Consider the following 23,456-nt stretch of genomic DNA (forward strand, 5'->3'; position numbering starts at 1 on the left):
GTATTTTTCTGCTCCATGTGTTAGCTAATGAAGTGCACTGAACTGAGCTGGTTACTATAGAAACCACTCCTCACAGACACGGAGTGGAACCATTTGATATAGACTTCCTAGACACACACAGAAAGACTAAGAGATGAAGACACACACAGAGACAGGCACACACACTCAAATCAAATCACGTTTATTTGTCATGTGCGCCAAATACAACAGGTGTAGTAGACCTTACAGTGAAATGCTTATTTACAGGCTCTAAACAATGGTGCAAAAAAGGTGTTAGGTGAACAATAGGTAAGTTAAGAAATAAAACAACAGTGAAAAGACAGGCTATATACAGTAGCAAGGCTACATACAGACACCGGTTAGTCAGGCTGATTGAGGTAGTATGTACATGTAGATGTGGTTAAAGTGACTATACATATATGATGAACAGAGAGTAGCAGTAGCGTAAAATATGCTTGTTTGCAGGCACACACACACACACACACACACACACACACACACACGTAAATACGACAGCTGCACTAAGGTAGGACACAGAAAAGTCATTTTAATAGAACCATTATGGAGAACGCAGGCAGTTTGAACACTAGACTTTATAGCTTTATCACTTACACTTCATTCTAACAAACTGACCAGATGAGAGGGATACTGAGAGAATCATAGTGAGCCAGCATATTATTGTTGTTATTACCATTTCGGTGTCCCAAATGGCACCCTATTCCCTATATAATGCGCTATAAAGGGAAATGTAGTGCAGTATAAAATGAATATGGTGCCATTTGGGACACAGCCCATGCTTTCTGTTGATACCAATGTTCTGCTGTATTTAGTGTCCATGGGGAGGTTGTATGAGCGGACGCCCTGGGACGACCATAGCAGAGAAATACAGCTAATGCACATTACCCTGCACACATTTACTCACTGACCCTCTACTGTCTGTCTGTATCTCAGTGGCTGGCGGCTGAGTGTGTGTGTGTGAGTGTGTGTGTGTGTGTGTGTGTGTGTGTGTGTGTGTGTGTGTGTGTGTGTGTGTGTGTGTGCGTGTGTGTGTTGTGCAGCATTTCAACACAGTCACAGTCAGTCAATCAAGGCAGGGGTTTGCAATCCTCTTCGCAGAAGGCTCTACCAGCAGCAGGTTATCAGTGGCAGTATGAACGGTCTGACTCGGTAGACTACAGAGACGTCTATTCAGAGAGTGTGGAGAGGGTAAGATAGACATCAATTTTGAGACATGACTTGTAATATTTTCATATTTTAGGATACACGTTTCATGTTAATGCAAAATTCCTCAAAAAAACAAGCGTATCTCTTGTTACTGTGAGAAGTGGCACGGCTCAGTCAACAGAGCTCTTATTATCAATGTGTTAGCTTCCGACATATTTTTCTTTGGATAGAATGTTAATGACATGTCAGAGAAAGGCCTCACAGAACCATTCAGAATATGAAGAGTCGTACTTGTCTTGGTAAAAATGGATTTATTCATCACGTTTCCACCCACTTGGGGCAGAGTGGATACCATGTTGTAAGTCTTATTGTACTATCAACACATTGGGATGTATCACACATATTACACAGGACAACACCTGTAGAATCCACAGAGAGATAAAGCAGAGCTAGAAATAGAGACACAGAGAGAGAGACAGACAGAGACAGAGAAAGACAGAGAGAGAGAGACAGAGAAAGACAGAGAGAGTCGCACACAAATAACTAGACATACCTCGGCCACAGGTAACTTCCACAGAGCTGTGAACGATCTGAGACAAGGCAAGAAGGGCCTTCAATGCCATCAGAAAGAATAGAACATTTGACATACCAATTAGGATCTGGCTAAAAATACTTGAAACAGTTATAGAACACATTGCCAATATGGTTGTGAGGTCTGGGGTCCGCTCACTAACCAAGAATTCACTAAATGAGACAAATACCAAATGGTGTCTCTGCATGCAGAATTCTGTAAAAATATCCTCAGTGTACAATGTAAAACTCCAAATAATGCATGCAGAGCAGAATTAGGCTGAAACCCGCTAATTATCAAAAACCTGAAAAGAGCCGTTAAATTCTACAACCACCTAAAAGGAAGCGATTCCCAAACCTTCCATAACAAAGCCATCACCTACAGAGAGATGAACCTGGAGAAGAGTCCCTTAAGAAAGCTGGTCCTGGGGCTCTGTTCACAAACACAAACAGACCCCACACATCCCCAGGACAGCAACACAGTTAGACCCAACCAAATAATGAGAAAATAAACATAGAATTACTTGACACATTGGAAATAATTAACAAAAAACAGAGCCAACTAGAATGCTATTTGGCCCTAAACAGAGAGTACACAGTGGCAGAATACCTGACCACTGTGACTGACCCAAAATAAGGAAAGCTTTGACTATGTACAGACTCAGTGAGCATAGCCTTGCTATTGAGAAAGGCCGCCGTAGGCAGACATGGCACTCAAGAGAAGACAGGCTGTGTGCTCACTGCCCACAAAATGAGGTGGAAACTGAGCTGCACTTCCTAACCTCCTGTCCAATGTATAACCATATTAGAGACACATATTTTCCCACAGCAGATTTGTGACCTGTTGCCACAAGAAAAGGGCAACCAGTGAAGAACAAACACCATTGTAAATACAACCCATATTTATGTTTATTTATTTACCCTTTTGTACTTTAACTATTTACACATCATTGCAACACTGTATATAGAAATAATATGACATTTGAAATGTCTTTATTGTTTTGGAACTTCTGTGAGTGTGATGTTTATTGTAAAACATTTTTTATTGTTTATTTAACTTTTGTTTATTATCTATTTCACTTGCTTTGGTAATGTTAACATATGTTTCCCATGCCAATAAAGCCCTTCAATTGAATTGTGTTGAGATAATATATAAATAGAGAGGGAGAGAAAGAGACAGAGAGAGATGGAGGTATATAGATACAGTAGAGAGATAGAGATCTTACCAGGTTGGCCAGGATGTAGTGGTAACTCTTAGCATTCTTCCCCTGTTCAACGATCTGGAGCAGAGCAGAGAAGACATGACTTTAGTGTGTGTGTGTGTGTGTGTGTTTGTGTGTGTGTGTGTGTGTGTGTGTGTGTTTGTGTGTGGTGTGTGTGTGTGTGTGTGTTTGTGTGTGGTGTGTGTGTGTGTGTGTGTGTGTGTGTGGTGTGTGTGTGTGTGTGTGTGTGTGTGTGTGTGTGTGTGTGTGGTGTGTGTGTGTGTGTGTGTCATTCCTGTAGTCTCATCCCATGCATACAGATAGACATAAGAGCTTGTTAAATAGTAGGGATTGTAAAGATGAACCAATACGAGTCAGTCCCCAATTTAAATATTTAAGATATGACTGCATTATTCCGCGGACCCCGAACCGATCCAAATGTAGCATGCACCGGTCCATTCAAGCGTTACAAATGGCTAATTCACATTTATTTTTGCTCATGTAAAGTTCTTTCTACCTCCTGAAAATACCTCTCACCTTTTGTGACAACTGATGTGTCCTCTCCTTCAGTGTGGAACGAAGCATGTAACTGTGTTGAAAGTCACTGATCTACAAGTCATGTTGCATTCTGACCATTACCAGGTAATATCAGTAGTCTAGTCAAACTGAGCACTGTGCCCTGCTTCTCACGCTGACCAACACCAGGTAATATCAGTAGTCTAGTCAAACTGAGCACTGTGCCCTGCTTCTCACGCTGACCAACACCAGGTAATATCAGTAGTCTAGTCAAACTGAGCACTGTGCCCTGCTTCTCACGCTGACCAACACCAGGTAATATCAGTAGTCTAGTCAAACTGAGCACTGTGCCCTGCTTCTCACGCTGACCAACACCAGGTAATATCAGTAGTCTAGTCAAACTGAGCACTGTGCCCTGCTTCTCACGCTGACCAACACCAGGTAATATCAGTAGTCTAGTCAAACTGAGCACTGTGCCCTGCTTCTCACGCTGACCAACACCAGGTAATATCAGTAGTCTAGTCAAACTGAGCACTGTGCCCTGCTTCTCACGCTGACCAACACCAGGTAATATCAGTAGTCTAGTCAAACTGAGCACTGTGCCCTGCTTCTCACGCTGACCAACACCAGGTAATATCAGTAGTCTAGTCAAACTGAGCACTGTGCCCTGCTTCTCACGCTGACCAACACCAGGTAATATCAGTAGTCTAGTCAAACTGAGCACTGTGCCCTGCTTCTCACGCTGACCAACACCAGGTAATATCAGTAGTCTAGTCAAACTGAGCACTGTGCCCTGCTTCTCACGCTGACCAACACCAGGTAATATCAGTAGTCTAGTCAAACTGAGCACTGTGCCCTGCTTCTCACGCTGACCAACACCAGGTAATATCAGTGGTCTAATAAAGTGGCCGGTGAGTGTACAGTAATGTCAAATCTGAAAACATGGTCTGGAAAAGTGGTACATGGGACCATAGAAACAGTGTCTGATGAAGAATGATGATGAAATATTACAGCCATAGATAATGTAGTCCAATTGGTTCATATTCCACGGTAATTGGTGTCAATGCATCTCGTTATCCTGAAACTTTCATGATCTAAACATGGAATATTGCTTGTCAGTTTCAATAAAACTATGCATTAAGAGTAATGCAACAGTTACTTATCATTTTGAGCAGTTGTGTCAATTGATAGTTAGGTCATTGTAATGAAATGAATAGACAGTGTCGTGTCTTTACTATCATTAACTGAAGACTGATAGTTTTATCAAAGATTCTCTGTAATTAGTATTACGCGATTAGACTGATTAATCATGTAACTGTAATTACTAGGAAGTCGGGGCACCAAGGAAAAATATTCAGATTACAAAGTTATCATTTCCTAAAATAACTTTTCAGATATTTTATCTGATCAATTAGTCTTCTAATTAATTAATGATTTACTTTACCTCACGTTAGTTATCTGTACGAACCCAGTCTTCACTATGAGTCATCCATACATCAATTGTCTTAAATCATTTATATATTACTAATTAAGTAATTCACAGAAATGCATAAACATACAAACAAACAAGGTAAATGTGTTTACAAGAAATGATAGGCGAATGTGCCCTAGTGGGCTAAACCGGCATCGCGGCTTGTTAGACAAAAGGGGAAGTGGGGGTCGACTAAGAAGTCACTACAGAGTGATAATTATAACAATTGAAATGCTAATCCTTTACACATGAACGCTCACTCACTCGGGAACAATTTCAATCAATATATATATTTACGCTCAGTGTGTCGTCTTGATCGCTGGTGAAAAGTTTGTTTCTTTTGTAGAATTGTCCGTCTCTCTCCCTCTCTCTCTCGGTTGTGGTTAGAGTGGATTGTTCAGAGTGACATTCATTCGTTTCGTTATAGAATTGGTGTTTCGGCGGTTGTCATTCTTCGCATTCAATGATACCAAATTCCTAGCTGCAGACTAGTAATTAATATCAAAGACTTGTTCTTATTCTGTCGGTATCGATAGTCTAAGAGTTTAACCACGTGGTATGGTTAAAAGATTCAGCAATGGTCTACAACCTTTGTCTTCCTAATGGAGAAAAACATGGTCTGCAACCTTTAGCCATCTCGTAATTGAGGTAAGCTCGGTCTGCTGATCGAAAACCCGAGTGGGGGTTTAATTCGGAAGGCATAAAAGGGCTGTCCCAGGACGCCTGACCCTAACTGGGCTCATGGGCGGTCCTCTGATTTAGTTAACTCCAATCCCCTTTCTGAGTTTTCCTTCATTAAACAGTCCAAAATCACATTACACAATTTACAAACAGTATAATACTCACTCATTCATCTTATACAACAATTACATGTAAACCTCATATCTGAGGCTATTATATAAATAGCGTTATGGTAATGTGGCCACACCATCTCCCATGAGCTTCCCCAAGTTGTAACAAACGGACCAGTTCATAGCTGGATTCTTCATCGATCTTTTATACTTTCTCCGGAACATGAAGTTTGTTCGTACCTCAAGTTCTGTGAGGTGGAAGAAATGATTTTGTGCTCCATGAAAATCTACTCTGCCTCTTATACTATGTGGCCATGTGGCAGGGTCTTCTCAGGAATTTACGACCTCTCTCTGGCCATAGCAGCCTAGTTGAAGGAGGCAAGGGGGAGGCAGGGGGAGGGGGATGGGGCTTGCTATACCCAAAGAGGCCAACGTCATGACAACAGTCATCTCAGATGTAATGTGTGAATTGCATTTTGAAATGGTAATACTTTGATGTTAAGTTGTGTCATTTTGAACAGGTGATTTTAGTTCAATGAACAAATGATCTTAGCTTTACGTGTATTGTATCAAAGCAATTGGAAAAAGTGTTAAGAGTTTTGAAAAATGTGCATTTTGATCATTGGTTGTGTCTAGAGTTTTGAAAAATGACATCAAGGTTCCGAAATTAGTGCCAAAGTGATTGTAAAAAACTGTAAATAGTAATTACAATTTACCACAGATGAGAAACACATTGATTAAAAACATGGCCCTAATTATATACAGGCTGTACATTAGCTCACGTTAAAGCATTAAGCACATAACCACTGTCATGACTTTCCCTCCTAGGTGAGGATCAAAGAGAGTGGAGTGGGGCCGGTTCTAGGACTTTAACGACCGGTCAAAAACTTCCTCTCTCTCTGCACTGCAATATGGAGAAGCTAAAAATCCTTTGTGTGTAGAGATAGCCTCTGCCCCAAACTTTAACATCAAAGGGTTGGACATTGAATCATTATTTATTGTTTGGTGATATCATTAAAGACGTTATAATAGAAACATTTTAACTTTAAGAGCTTTCAAAATGTATTTGTGGGGAGAGAGGAGAGGTGATAGTGGGGAGAGAGGAGAGGAACTGGGGAGGAGAGGAGATGGACTGGGCAGGAGAGGAGATGGACTGGGCAGGAGAGGAGATGGACTGGGCAGGAGAGAAGATGGACTGGGGAGGAGAGGAGATGGACTGGGGAGGAGAGGAGAGGAACTGGGCAGGAGAGGAGATGGACTGGGGAGGAGAGGAGATGGACTGGGCAGGAGAGGAGATGGACTGGGCAGGAGAGGAGATGGACTGGGGAGGAGAGGAGATGGACTGGGCAGGAGAGGAGATGGACTGGGGAGGAGAGGAGATGGACTGGGGAGGAGAGGAGATGGACTGGGGAGGAGAGGAGATGGACTGGGGAGGAGAGGAGAGGAACTGGGCAGGAGAGGAGATGGACTGGGGAGGAGAGGAGATGGACTGGGCAGGAGAGGAGATGGACTGGGGAGGAGAGGAGATGGACTGGGGAGGAGAGGAGATGGACTGGGCAGGAGAGGAGATGGACTGGGGAGGAGAGGAGATGGACTGGGGAGGAGAGGAGATGGACTGGGCAGGAGAGGAGATGGACTGGGCAGGAGAGGAGATGGACTGGGGAGGAGAGGAGAGGTGATAGTGGGGAGAGAGGAGAGGAACTGGGGAGGAGAGGAGATGGACTGGGCAGGAGAGGAGATGGACTGGGCAGGAGAGGAGATGGACTGGGCAGGAGAGGAGATGGACTGGGGAGGAGAGGAGATGGACTGGGGAGGAGAGGAGAGGAACTGGGCAGGAGAGGAGATGGACTGGGGAGGAGAGGAGATGGACTGGGCAGGAGAGGAGATGGACTGGGGAGGAGAGGAGATGGACTGGGGAGGAGAGGAGATGGACTGGGCAGGAGAGGAGATGGACTGGGGAGGAGAGGAGATGGACTGGGGAGGAGAGGAGATGGACTGGGCAGGAGAGGAGATGGACTGGGGAGGAGAGGAGATGGACTGGGCAGGAGAGGAGATGGACTGGGCAGGAGAGGAGATGGACTGGGGAGGAGAGGAGATGGACTGGGGAAGAGAGGAGAGGAACTGGGCAGGAGAGGAGATGGACTGGGGAGGAGAGGAGATGGACTGGGCAGGAGAGGAGATGGACTGGGCAGGAGAGGAGATGGACTGGGGAGGAGAAGAGAGGAACTGGGCAGGAGAGGAGATGGACTGGGGAGGAGAGGAGATGGACTGGGGAGGAGAGCAGAGATAGTATTTGGTATTTGGTATTTTATTAGGATCCCCATTAGCCGTTGCAAAAGCAGCAGCTACTATTCCTGGGGTCCACACAAAACATAATACAGAATGACATATACAGAACATCAATAGACAAGAACAGCTCAAGGACATAACTACATACGTTTTTTTAAAGGCACGCGTAGCCTACATATCAATGCATACACACAAACTATCAGGGTCAAATAGGGGAGAGGCGTTGCGCCGCAAGGTGTTTATTTATCTTTTTTTTGAAACCAGGTTTGCTGTTTATTTGAACAATAAATCAAATCAAAGTTTATTTGTCACGTGCACCGAATTCAACAGGCTCTAAACCTTACAGTGAAATGTTTACTTACAGGCTCTAAACAATAGTGTGAAAATGCTATTAGGTGAACAATAGGTCGGTAAAGAAATAAAACAACAGTAAAAAGACAGACTATATACAGTAGCGAGGCTATAAAAGTAGCAAGGCTACATACAGACACCGGTTAGTCAGACTGATTGAGGTAGTATGTACATGTAGATATGGTTAAAGTGACTATGCATATATGATAAACAGAGAGTAGCAGCGTAAAAAGAGGGGTTGGGGAGCACACAATGCAAATAGTCCGGGTAGGCATTTGATTAACATATGAGATGGAAGGAGATGGAAGGAAGTTTCATGCAATATGGGCTCTATATAATACTGTCAGAGCTGTGTGCAAGTTGACGATGCAAACAATTTGGGATTTTCAACACATCAATGTTTTTTACAAAAAAGAAGAAGTGATGCAGTCAGTCTCTCCTCGACTCTTAGCCAAGAGAGACTGGCATGCATAGTATTTATATCAGCCCTCAGTTTTACAATTAAGAGCTAAACGTGCCGCTCTGTTCTGGGCCGGCTGCAGCTTAACTACGTCTTTCTTTGCAGCACTGGACCACACGACTGAACAATAATCAAGATTAGACAAAACTAGAGCCTGCAGAACTTGCTTTTTGGAGTGTGGTGCCAAAAAAGCACAGCATCCCTTTATTATGACCAGAACTCTCCCCATCTTTACAACCATTGAATCTATATGTTTTGACCATGACACTTTACAATCTAAGGTAACGCCAAGTAATTTAGTCTCCTCAACTTCTTCAACAGCTACACCATTCATTACCAGATTCAGCTGAGGTCTAGCACTTAAGGAATGATTTGTACCAAATACAACATTCTTAGTTTTAGAGATGTTCAGGACCAGTTTACTACTAGCCACCCATTCCAAAACAGACTGCAACCTCTTAAGTCTACCCCTTCCTTTTTCGAACATTCTGTTAAAAATCGCGCAACTTTTCAGCGTCCTGCTACTCATGCCAGGAATATAGTATATGCATATGATTAGTATGTGTGGATAGAAAACACTCTGAAGTTTCTAAAACTGGTTAAATCACGGCTGTGACTATAACAGATCGTGTGTTTCATTGAAAAACGCAAGAAAAACTGCTCTCTGAAAGCTAAAAATAATTTCCATAAGTCACTTTCATGGGTTGTTAAAAGGGGACAAAATTTAATATCGACCTGCATGCAATTCATACCAATTCCACACGATGTCGTCATTGTCGTCATTTTCAATTGAATTTTTTGTTGGAAAATCCAACTATCTGGATTCCGTTTCTTCCGGTCTCCACCAGGATCTTTTCAATGTGGACATTGGCAGCCATTGATTTGCAGACGAGGAGCTATTGAATATACATCGCCCTGTAATCATTTTGATAGATTATAAACGTTTACTAATACCTAAAGTTGGATTACAAAAGGATTTCGAAGTGTTTTGTAAAAGTTTATCGTCAACTTTTTTAATTTAAAAAAATGACGCAGCGTTTAAAAACGATGTTTTTTTCTGAATGACACAGCTTCCATAGAAAGCTATTTTGGGTATATATGGACCGATTTAAACGAAAAAAAGACCCAATAGTGATGTTTATGGGGCATATAGGAGTGCCAAGAAAGAAGCTCGTCAAAGGTAATGAATGTTTATATTTTATTTCTGCGTTTTGTGCAGCGCCGGATAAGCAAAGTCTTTGTTTACGTCGCATTCAGGCATTTTGAGGTGTTGCATGCTATCAGATAATAGCTTCTCATGCTTTCGCCGAAAAGCATTTTAAAAATCTGACTTGTTGACTAGGTTCACAACGAGTGTAGCTTTAATTCAATACCCTGCTTGTGAATTTTGATCAAGGTTTGAGTTTTAACGAGTACATTTAGCATTTAGCGTAGCGCATTTGCATTTCCAGGTGCCTAGTTGAGACATCTGCGTCTCAAGTAGGATCAAGAAGTTAAGGGTTTCAGTGACTTCATTAGCTGTGGTTGCTGATGCGTATATGGTTGAATCTTCAGTATACATGGACACACATGCTTTGTTTAATGCCAGTGGCAGGCAATTGGTAAAATAGAAAAGAGTAGAGGGCCTAGAGAGCTGCCCTGCAGTACACCAAACTTGACATGTTTGACATTAGAGAAGCTTCCATTAAAGAAAACTCTTTGAGTTCTATTCGACAGATAGCTCTGAATCCACACTATGGCAGATTTTGAAAAGCCATAGCACATACGTTTTTAAACAACAGGTTATGGTCAATAATATGAAAGGCTGCACTGAAATCTAACAGTACAGCTCCCACAATCTTCTTCTTATCGATTTCTTTCAACCAATCATCAGTCATTTGTGTCAGTGCAGTACATGTTGAGGGCCCTTCTCTTGTTGAGGGCCACTCCGACAGGAGTGGCTATAGAGTCAGCTACCATCCTCAGTAGCTTCCATCTAACTTGTCAATGCCAGGAGGTTTGTCATGATCAATAACAATACTTTCTCCACATCTCCCACACTAACTTTACAAAACTCAAACTTGCAATGCTTTTCTTTCATTATTTGTTTTATGCATGAATGCTCACTGTTCGTTGTTGGCATTTCCTGCCTAAATTTGCCCACTTTGCCAATGAAATAATCATTAAAATAATTGGCAACATCAAATGGTTTTGTGATGAATAAGCCATCTGATTTGATGAAAGATGGAGTTGAATTTGTCTTTCTGCCCATAATTTCATATAAAGTACTCCAAAGCTTTTTCCATTATTCTTTATATCATTGATCTTGGTTTTATAATAAAGTTTATTATTATTTTTGTTGAGTTTAGTCACATAATTTCTCAATTTGCAGTAAGTCAGCCAGTCAGACTTATTAGCCACTCCTTTTGCCCCATCTCTTTCAACCATACAGCTTTTCAATTCCAGTTCTAACAGTCAGTTTCTTAACAGGTGTTTATCAATAATTAGAAGAAGCAATTTCATAAATTCAGCATAAATTCAGCAAGTGCAGCGTCTGGATGCTCCTCATTAATTACATGAGACCAACACATCTCTTTAACATCATCCACATAAGAGTCACAGCTAAATCTTTTATATGTTCTCTTATATACTATTTTAGGCCCAGCTGCCCAGCTTGGAACTTTGTCTTTCCTGTATATAGCCACTATATTGTGATTACTGCATCCAATGGGTACGCATACAGCTTTAGAACAGAGTTATACAGTATTAGTACAAATGTGATTGTACAGGTGGATGATCTTGTTCCTGTTTTGTTTGTAAACACCCTGGTAGGTTGATTAATAACCTGAACCAGATTACAGGCAATGGTTACAGTAAGAAGCTTCCTCTTGAGCAGACAGCTTGATGAAAACTAAGCATTTCACACATATTATTTAGATACTGACTGTTAGCACTTGGTGGACTATAGCAACACACCAAAAGAAAAGGCTTTAGATGTGCCAAGTGAACTTGCAACCACAACACTTAAATAACACGACATAATATATTCTCTAAGTATTACAGGGATATGGCTCTGAATATATACAGCAACACCTCCCCCATTAACATTTATGTCTCTTCTATAGATTGTATATCCTTGTATTGCAACTGATGTATCATCAAATTAATTATCTAAGTGAGTCTCATTGATAATATATGAATGATAATATATGAATGTTATCTGATGTTAGCGAGTTATTGGTTTTATGAACCTTATTTCTAAGGCTACATATATTAATATATTAATATGGACTATTTTCAGCCCTTTCCTGGGTAGCTTAACAGAGATAGACATAATACTGAAAAGAGCAAATAAAGCAAGATAAAATAAATCTACATTCAGCAGTCCATTAATCAATTGGTGTGTGTGTGTGTTGCGTGGTTATAGCTTGGCTCTCTCATCCCTTCTAGGCTTCTGGGTGGGAGGGTGGACAATGAGCCTGTCATAGCGGATGTAAGCAATGTCCCCACACGCTCTGGCAGCTTTCATGGCTGGGATAAATTCTTTCCTCTTCTGGCGCACAGCTTCAGGATAGTCCTCATTGAGGAAGATATACGCTCCTCTCAAGTTCTTGGCTCTTTCCAGAACAGCTACCTTGTCCTTGAACATCAGGAACTTGACCACTATCGGCCTGGGCCTGTCACCTGGGCCGGTGCTGGGTTTCCCAGTCCTGTGGGCGTGCTCCACCTCAAACGTCCTGTGGTCCATCTTCAATTCCTCAGACTCCGTCCAGATCTCATGTGGAGATTCTGCAATTCCGTCCACCACCATGTTGTTCCGTCTTGATTGTCCCTCGAGTCTGATTTATCTGTCATTGTTATCATGGATTGACACACAGAACTGATGTCCTCTCTCAAAGACTCTTCTTGCCGTTCTCCTGTTTCAACTCATCGAGCTGACCCTGGGAGAACTGCAAACTGTTCTTCAGGTCCTGGACCTCTCTGGTCAGGGCGTCCATTCTTTTATTAGTAGAATCCACAAGTATTTGGACAAAACACTTGAAGCAGTTGTAACAAGTGCTTGTAGGTCTCTTTTTGTTCTTTTAAAATATCCTTCACCTCTGATAGAGAGACACCACTGTCCTCAATGGTACTCCCGCTGGCTTTGGTCTTTGTCATGGTAGCTAGCAATGTAGGTTACGCTGTTATTCCTTGCAGTTCCAGACAGGGCAGGTCACAGGGAAGATTGAAAACAACAAATAGCAGGGATTTAGACAATCTGCGGTCCCAGCCACGTTGGCTAACCGTGTTGCGGGCTGCGTTCAAGAAAACCCTGCTAGCTGCTACGCCAAATAGCTCCAATAACTTAGGTAGCGGAGGAGAGGATAGGGACTGGGATGGAGAGGTGAGGGACTGGGGAGGAGAGTAGAGGGACTGGGGAGGAGAGTAGAGGGACTGGGGAGGAGAGTAGAGGGAGTGGGGAGGAGAGTAGAGGGAGTGGGGAGGAGAGGAGAGGGAGTGGGGAGGAGAGGAGAGGGTGGAGAGGAGAGATAGTGGGGAGGAGAGGAGGAGAGGGGGTGGAGAGGAGAGGAACTGGGGAGGAGAGGAGAGGAAGTGGGGAGGAGAGGAGAGGAGAGATAGTGGGGAGGAGATGAGAGGGATTGTAGAGGAGTGGGAGTGGGGAGAAGAGGAGAGAGAGTGGGGAGGAGAGGAGAGAGAGTGGAAAGAAGAGGAGATAGTGGGGAGGAGATGGAGTGAGGAGGAAAGGAGAAGGGAGAGAGTGGGGAGAAGAGGAGAGGGATTGGAGAGGAGAAGGGGTGGGGAGGAGAGGAGAGAGAGTGGGAAGGAGAGGAGAGAGAGTGGAAAGAAGAGGAGAGATAGTGGGGAGGAGAGGGAGTGAGGAGGAAAGGAGAGGAGAGGGAGTGGGGAGAAGAGGAGAGGGATTGGAGAAAAGAGGGGCAGAGAGGAGAGGGATTGGAGAGGAGAAGGGGTGGGGAGGAGAGGGAGTGGGGAGGAAAGGAGGAGAGAGATTGAGAAGAGATGGACTGGGGAGGAGAGGGTAAGATATTTTAGGTGAGGCGAGGAGAAGAGAAGAGAGGAAAATATAAATTGTAGTGTAGACGGGATGGTTCCGTGTGGCTCAGTTGGTTGTGGATTCGCCAGGGTTGTGGGTTCGATTCCCACGGGGGACTGGTATAAAAATGTATGCACTTACTACTTACTATAAGTCGCTTTGGATTAGAGCATCTGCTAAATCACTAAAAAGGAAATCTATACAGCTATAGAGTTCTATGAATGAATCCATTTGTGAAATTGTTCATTCGATGGGGACCTATAAACTGATAATTGTTTGATTCATAGATATGTACTGCTCCGTGTATACGTCTGAGGCTATAGAGGGGGTTCTGTTATTGACATATAGAGTGGGGGTTCTGTAACTGACATATAGAGTGGGGGTTCTGTAACTGACATATAGAGTGGGGGTTCTGTAACTGACAGATAGAGTGGGGGTTCTGTAACTGACATATAGAGTGGGGGTTCTGTAACTGACATATAGAGTGGGGGTTCTGTAACTGACATATAGAGTGTGGGTTCTGTTACTGATATATAGAGCGTGGGTTCTGTAACTGACATATAGAGTGGGGGTTCTGTAACTGACATATAGAGTGGGGGTTCTGTAACTGACATATAGAGTGGGGGTTCTGTAACTGACATATAGAGTGGGGGTTCTGTAACTGACATATAGAGCGTGGGTTCTGTAACTGACATATAGAGCGTGGGTTCTGTAACTGACATATAGAGCGTGGGTTATGTAACTGACATATAGAGTGTGGGTTCTGTAACTGACATATAGAGCGTGGGTTCTGTAACTGACATATAGAGCGTGGGTTCTGTAACTGACATAAAGAGCGTGGGTTCTGTAACTGACATATAGAGTGGGGGTTCTGTAACTGACATATAGAGTGTGGGTTCTGTAACTGACATATAGAGCGTGGGTTCTGTAACTGACATATAGAGTGGGGGTTATGTAACTGACATATAGAGTGGGGGTTCTGTAACTGACATATAGAGTGGGGGTTCTGTAACTGACATATAGAGTGGGGGTTCTGTAACTGACATATAGAGTGGGGGTTCTGTAACTGACATATAGAGTGGGGGTTCTGTTACTGACATATAGAGTGGGGGTTCTGTTACTGACATATAGAGTGGGGGTTCTGTAACTGATCATGGAATTTACATGGACCTCACACATTCCCAACATATTTTCTTCCTCTGAGAGTCTCCCACACGTTCATATCCTGTGTGTGTGTGTGTGTGTGTGTGTGTGTGTGTGTGTGTGTGTGTGTGTGTAGCAGGCTGGAAGGCATAGCAGACAGTTGCATTAGATATTAAGGGTGACCCTAGCACAAGGCATGTCCTGCAGCACAATGTAGTCTCCGGCGAGGAGAGGCACGAGGCCTAGAGACACTGATACCCAAGACTGGGGAAACATTATGGAGAGGCACGAGGCCTAGAGACACTGATACCCAAGACTGGGGGAAGATGATGGAGAGGCACGAGGCCTAGGGACACTGATACCCAAGACACTGGGGGAAGATGATGGAGAGGCACGAGGCCTAGAGATACTGATACCCAAGACTGGGGGAAGATGATGGAGAGGCACGAGGCCTAGAGATACTGATATCCAAGACTGGGAGAAGATGATGGAGAGGCACGAGGCCTAGAGATACTGATACCCAAGACACTGGGGAGCAACATCAGCACAATAACTGTTCGTCGGGAGCTTCATGAAATGGGTTTCTGTGGCCGAGCAGCCGCACACAAGCCTAAGATCACCATGTCAATGCCAAGTGTCGGCTGGAGTGGTGTAAAGCTCGCTGCCATTGAAGCAGTGGAAACACGTTCTCTGTCGTGATGAATCATGCTACACTATCTCGCAGTCTGACGGACGAGTCTGGGTTTGGTGGATGCCAGGAGAACGCTACCTGCCCCAATGCATAGGGCCAACTGTAAAGTTTGTTGAAGAAGGAACAACGGTCTGGGGCTGTTTTTCATGGTTCATGCTAGGCCCATTAGTTCCAGTAAAGGGAAATCTTAATACTACAGCATACCATAACATTCAAGACAATTCTGTGCTTCCAACTTTGTGACAACAGTTTGGGGAAGGCCCTTTCCTGTTTCAGCATGACAATGCCCCTGTGGACAAAGCGAGGTCCATAAAGAAATGGTTTGTCGAGATCAGTGTGGAAGAACTTCACTGCATTACAACTGAATCGCCCAACATCGAGCAGGGCGTAATCGGCCAACATCAAGCCGGGCCTAATCGCCCAACATCGAGCCGGGCCTAATCGCCCAACATCGAGCCGGGCATAATCGGCCAACATCGAGCCGGGCCTAATCGCCCAACATCGAGCCAGGCCTAATCGCCCAATATCGAGCCAGGCCTAATCGCCCAACATCGAGCCGGGCCTAATCGCCCAACATCGAGCAGGGCGTAATCGGCCAACATCAAGCCGGGCCTAATCGCCCAACATCGAGCCGGGCCTAATCGCCCAACATCGAGCCGGGCATAATCGGCCAACATCGAGCCGGGCCTAATCGCCCAACATCGAGCCGGGCCTAATCGCCCAACATCGAGCCGGGCCTAATCGCCCAACATCGAGCCGGGCCTAATCGCCCAACATCGAGCCGGGCGTAATCGCCCAACATCGAGCCGGGCCTAATCGCCCAACATCGAGCCGGGCCTAATCGCCCAATATCGAGCCAGGCCTAATCGCCCAACATCGAGCCAGGCCTAATCGCCCAATATCGAGCCAGGCCTAACCGCCCAACATCAAGCCAGGCATAATCGCCCAACATCAGTGCCGACCTCACTAATGCTTGTGGCTGAAAGGAAGCAAGTCCCCGCAGCAATGTTCTAACATCTAGTGGAAAGTCTTCCCAGAAGAGTGGAGGCTGTTATAGCAGCGAAGGGGGGACCAACTCCATATTAACGCGCATGATTTTGGAATGATATGTTCATGCTAACATTTGGGTGCCTGCATACGTGTATGTGTCTGTGTGTGCACGTGTGGGTCCCTGTGCGTGTGTATAACAAACAGGCTGCTATAGAGCAGGGTGCAGACCTCTGTGATGGATGGAGTCTGTCTGAGCGGAGAACTGCTGTGGCTCAGCTGCTGTAAACTGGTGAGAAGTGATGCAACTACCTTAAGTGTGGACACCAGGTCATCAATAACACTCACACACACTCACACACCAGACACTGCCTTCACACAGCTAGAGCCAAGCGTTGGAGGAGAAAGAGGGGATAGAGGTCTCTGTTCTTTCTGTGTGTATCTGTGTGTGGGAGGGGGAAGGATGCATAAGTATGGGGGAGTGAGTTGGGTAATGGTGCGTGTGTGTTTGTGTGTGAGCGTGTGTGCATGTATCATTAAGGGCATCCCTGTGTGTGTGTGTGTGTGTGTGTGTGTGTGTGTGTGTGTGTGTGTGTGTGTGTGTGTGTGTGTGTGTGTGTGTGTGTGTCATTAATTGCTATGCCGGGATACACCCTTCCCAGGCAGCAGTAGCGTGGAGAGTAAGTGTTTCTCTTCAGCTCCAAATGTCAACCTAACCGTATCTATATCTCCTGTCTGTAATACACTGAGACTAATAAACTACACCGGACCACTGCCTGGGAGGATCATCTCTTCCACAGGTTGGCCTTTATTGTCAGGAATCATGCCCTGGAGGCAGCTCTACAAAGTAGTCACTCTGGCACAACCACAAAGTCATAAAGTCTGAAACCCTAACCTAACCCTTACCTTAACCCTAACCTGAACCACACTTCTAACCCTAATGCCTAACCTTAACCTTAAATAACAACCAAAAAGGTCATTTTTGTTTTTACACATTTTTATGATATAGCCCATTTTGACTTTACAGCTGGCCTATCAAGCGGAAGATTCTTGACAATAAACATCAACCTGCCTCTTTTACCTTCTCTTCTATCTCTTGTTATTACTCTCTGTCTTTCTATCTCCCCTCTTTTGCTGGCTATGTGGTATTTATTTAAATTATGTCACACGTGCAACAGAGCAATGCTTTTTTAAATGTCTGGATTTATTTTAATTCACAGAAAGCAAAATTACGATGGCACATATCAAGCCCACTTTTTTAATTCGCACAGCATTTTTATGTGAATCCAGTTCTGGCTGACCCAGATCTGTCAAAGTTCTGGCTGACCCAGATCTGTCAAAGTTCTGGCTGACCCAGATCTGTCAAAGTTCTGGCTGACCCAGGTCTGTCAAAGTTCTGGCTGACCCAGATCTGTCAAAGTTCTGGCTTATGTATACTATACAATACTAGCCCAATACTAGCCCATTACTAGCCCATTACTAGCCCATTACTAGCGATGGAGATGACTGGCTCAATCTCTCAGTCTCTCATTACCTTATTGAGGATGAGGTGAGTCTCTCAGTCTCTTGTTATCGTTTTGAGGATGAGGTGAGTCTCTCAGTCTCTCGTTATTGTTTTGAGGATGAGGTGAGTCTCCCATTACCTTTTTGAGGATGAGGTGAGTCTCTCAGTCTCTCGTTACATTTTTGAGGATGAGGTGAGTCTCTCAGTCTCTCATTACCTTATTGAGGATGAGGTGAGTCTCTCAGTCTCTCATTACCTTTTTGAGGATGAGGTGAGTCTCTCAGTCTCTCATTACCTTATTGAGGATGAGGTGAGTCTCTCAGTCTCTCGTTATCGTTTTGAGGATGAGGTGAGTCTCTCAGTCTCTCATTACCTTTTTGAGGATGAGGTGAGTCTCTCAGTCTCTCGTTACCTTTTTGAGGATGAGGTGAGTCTCTCAATCTCTTGTTACCTTTTTGAGGATGGAGGTGAGTCGTTCGGTCTCACAGTCAATGATGATCTGTCCCTCCTTCCTCTTGTCCAGGTCTTGAAACACCTTGAGGAATGAGGCCTCCGTCATGGTCTCTACGTTGACAGACGTCACCAGCCAGCTCCTCTCAGCAGCCGTGTCCAGGACCTTCTGCAGCACAGACAGGCCTACAAGTCAAGGGTAAAAGTCAGAGGTCAGGGTTTAGAGGTGAACTATGGCTGTGTTCCAAAATCATATTCCCAAAATGCCCTGGACTGGACTATACATCAATAATACATCTGTCATGCTAACATACAGTAGGACTATCCATCAGTAATACATCTGTCATGCTAACATACAGTAGGACTATCCATCAGTAACACATCTGTCATGCTAACATACAGTAGGACTATCCATCAGTAATACATCTGTCATGGTAACATACAGTAGGACTATCCATCAGTAATACATCTGTCATGCTAACATACAGTAGGACTATCCATCAGTAACACATATGTCATGCTAACATACAGTAGGACTATCCATCAGTAATACATCTGTCATGCTAACATACAGTAGGACTATCCATCAGTAATACATCTGTCATGCTAACATACAGTAGGACTATCCATCAGTAATACATCTGTCATGCTAACATACAGTAGGACTATCCATCAGTAATACATCTGTCATGCTAACATACAGTAGGACTATCCATCAGTAATACATCTGTCATGCTAACATACAGTAGGACTATCCATCAGTAATACATCTGTCATGCTAACATACAGTAGGACTATCCATCAGTAATACATCTGTCATGCTAACATACAGTAGGACTATCCATCAGTAATACATCTGTCATGCTAACATACAGTAGGACTATCCATCAGTAATACATCTGTCATGCTAACATACAGTAGGACTATCCATCAGTAATACATCTGTCATGCTAACATACAGTAGGACTATCCATCAGTAACACATCTGTCATGCTAACATACAGTAGGACTATCCATCAGTAATACATCTGTCATGCTAACATACAGTAGGACTATCCATCAGTAATACATCTGTCATGCTAACATACAGTAGGACTATCCATCAGTAATACATCTGTCATGCTAACATACAGTAGGACTATCCATCAGTAATACATCTGTCATGCTAACATACAGTAGGACTATCCATCAGTAATACATCTGTCATGCTAACATACAGTAGGACTATCCATCAGTAATACATCTGTCATGCTAACATACAGTAGGACTATCCATCAGTAATTCATCTGTCATGCTAACATACAGTAGGACTATCCATCAGTAATACATCTGTCATGCTAACATACAGTAGCACTATCCATCAGTAATACATCTGTCATGCTAACATACAGTAGGACTATCCATCAGTAATACATCTGTCATGCTAACATACAGTAGGACTATCCATCAGTAACACATCTGTCATGCTAACATACAGTAGGACTATCCATCAGTAATACATCTGTCATGCTAACATACAGTAGGACTATCCATCAGTAATACATCTGTCATGCTAACATACAGTAGGACTATCCATCAGTAATACATCTGTCATGCTAACATACAGTAGGACTATCCATCAGTAACATATCTGTCATGCTAACATACAGTAGGACTATCCATCAGTAACACATCTGTCATGCTAACATACAGTAGGACTATCCATCAGTAACACATCTGGCATGCTAACATACAGTAGGACTATCCATCAGTAATACATCTGTCATGCTAACATACAGTAGGACTATCCATCAGTAACACATCTGTCATGCTAACATACAGTAGGACTATCCATCAGTAATACATCTGTCATGCTAACATAAAGTAGGACTATCCATCAGTAACACATCTGTCATGCTAACATACAGTAGGACTATCCATTAGTAATACAGATGTCATGCTAACATACAGTAGGACTATCCATCAGTAATACATCTGTCTTGCTAACATACAATAGGACTTTCCATCAGTAATACATCTGTCATGCTAACATACAGTAGGACTATCCATCAGTAATACAGATGTCATGCTAACATACAGTAGGACTATCCATCAGTAATACATCTGTCTTGCTAACATACAATAGGACTTTCCATCAGTAATACATCTGTCATGCTAACATACAGTAGGACTATCCATCAGTAATACATCTGTCATGCTAACATACAATAGGACTTTCCATCAGTAATACATCTGTCATGCTAACATACAGTAGGACTATCCATCAGTAATACATCTGTCATGCTAACATACAGTAGGACTATCCATCAGTAATACATCTGTCATGCTAACATACAGTAGCACTATCCATCAGTAACACATCTGGCATGCTAACATACAGTAGGACTATCCATCAGTAATACATCTGTCATGCTAACATACAGTAGGCTTTATCCATCAGTAATACATCTGTCATACTAACATACAGTAGGACTATCCATCAGTAATACATCTGTCATGCTAACATACAGTAGGACTATCCATCAGTAATACATCTGTCATACAAACATATCGTAAGACTATCCATCAGTAATACATCTGTCATGCTAACATACAGTAGGACTATCCATCAGTAATACATCTGTCATGCTAACATACAGTAGGACTATCCATCAGTAATACATCTGTCATGCTAACATACAGTAGGACTATCCATCAGTAATTCATCTGTCATGCTAACATACAGTAGGACTATCCATCAGTAATTAATCTGTCATGCTAACATACAGTAGGACTATCCATCAGTAATACATCTGTCATGCTAACATACAGTAGGACTATCCATCAGTAATACATCTGTCATTCTAACATAAAGTAGGACTATCCATCAGTAACACATCTGTCATGCTAACATACAGTAGGACTATCCATCAGTAATACAGATGTCATGCTAACATACAGTAGGACTATCCATCAGTAATACATCTGTCATGCTAACATACAATAGGACTATCCATCAGTAATACATCTGTCATGCTAACATACAGTAGGACTATCCATCAGTAATACATCTGTCATGCTAACATACAGTAGGACTATCCATCAGTAATACATCTGTCATGCTAACATACAGTAGCACTTTCCATCAGTAACACATCTGGCATGCTAACATACAGTAGGACTATCCATCAGTAATACATCTGTCATGCTAACATACAGTAGGACTATCCATCAGTAATACATCTGTCATACTAACATACAGTAGGACTATCCATCAGTAATACATCTGTCATGCTAACATACAGTAGGACTATCCATCAGTAATACATCTGTCATGCTAACATACAGTAGGACTATCCATCAGTAATACATCTGTCATGCTAACATACAGTAGGACTATCCATCAGTAATTCATCTGTCATGCTAACATACAGTAGGACTATCCATCAGTAATTCATCTGTCATGCTAACATACAGTAGGACTATCCATCAGTAATACATCTGTCATGCTAACATACAGTAGGACTATCCATCAGTAATACATCTGTCATTCTAACATACAGTAGGACTATCCATCAGTAATACATCTGTCATGCTAACATACAGTAGCACTATCCATCAGTAACACATCTGGCACATCATACGACTTTCTGACAGCACAGCAATGTAATATATGATTACCGTCTCCAGAGGGATAGTTCATTATGATGACTGGGATGCCATGTACAGGTATGATGTTACAGCACTCCTTGCTACTCTAAATAATCCCTCCACACACACACACACAAACACACACACAAACACACACTCACAGACACGTGCACACACACACACACCACACACACCACACACACACACACACACACACACACACACACACACACACACACACACACACACACACACACACACACACACACACACACACACACAAACACACACTCACAGACACGTGCACACACACACACACACACACCACACGCACACACAGGGCCGGCCCCAGGCATAAGCTTTTATTGTTTTAGGAACTCAGACGGGGTCTCAGCTTACAATTGAGAGTAAGAATTGTAGAATACACCAGGTACAATTTCAAAATGTGTTTGTGCATCAGCAGTTTTTCTCTTGTTATGTCAGTCACTGACAGTCACTCAATTAGCCATGTCAGCTAACATTTATTAGATTAGTCAATTAGTCTAGCCAGCTATCTAAACTAAATCATGGCCGAATACTAACCGGGCACGCAGTACACATGCCCAGGGGCCCTGACGTCCAGAGGCTCCCTATTGATTTTGTTCGTAAATCTCACTCAGATATCATATTAACATGGCATAAGTCATTAAGAAATGTGTAGAATTGCAGAAAATTATCTGTAAAACTAAAACAATAGCAAAATTAGTAGAATTGCATGAAATGTGTAATAAATATGCAACATTTTCTCTACGGCCCATGGCAAAAATGTGTAGAATTGCAGGAAATTAATAGTAAACTTTTCTCTCTGTCGTCAAGAGGGGAGCCATTAAAATGTTTTGCCCCGAGGTGGGGGCCCCACAACCAAAGCTCAAGGCTCAAGGCTAGGGCTGGCCCTGGACACACACACCCAGACATCTACGCAAATGCACACAGACCCTCAGAGGCACCAATTACACCCAGGCCACTCCATTAAGCTGTCCCCATAGGCTAAAAGCATCTAAAGCATAATGGGGGAACAGGCTAGGGAGCATCATGGGAGAACACACAGGGACAGGAAATAAGACGCGATTAGGGAATGCATCGATCATGGCTGCAGATAAAGAGTGTGGGAGCCACACACAAACACACAGTATCATGTTAGACTAATCAGAATACTCCTGGGAGGG

General features: G+C 43.2%; 1 protein-coding gene across 1 annotated transcript in view; it reads right to left on the reverse strand.

The window, feature by feature from the left end:
- LOC139390480 (glutamate receptor 1-like) overlaps positions 1-23,456 on the reverse strand; it is a 190,419-nt gene that overhangs the window by 87,993 nt on the left and 78,970 nt on the right. Inside the window, exons 4-5 of the mRNA XM_071137612.1 lie at positions 18,623-18,807; positions 2,961-3,014 (exon numbers count right to left, since the gene is read on the reverse strand). Of these exons, the coding sequence (XP_070993713.1) occupies positions 2,961-3,014; positions 18,623-18,807 (239 nt within the window). The remainder of the gene's footprint in view (positions 1-2,960; positions 3,015-18,622; positions 18,808-23,456) is intronic.

Source organism: Oncorhynchus clarkii, chromosome 31 (assembly GCF_045791955.1).
Source record: "Oncorhynchus clarkii lewisi isolate Uvic-CL-2024 chromosome 31, UVic_Ocla_1.0, whole genome shotgun sequence".
Lineage (NCBI taxonomy): Eukaryota > Metazoa > Chordata > Actinopteri > Salmoniformes > Salmonidae > Oncorhynchus > Oncorhynchus clarkii.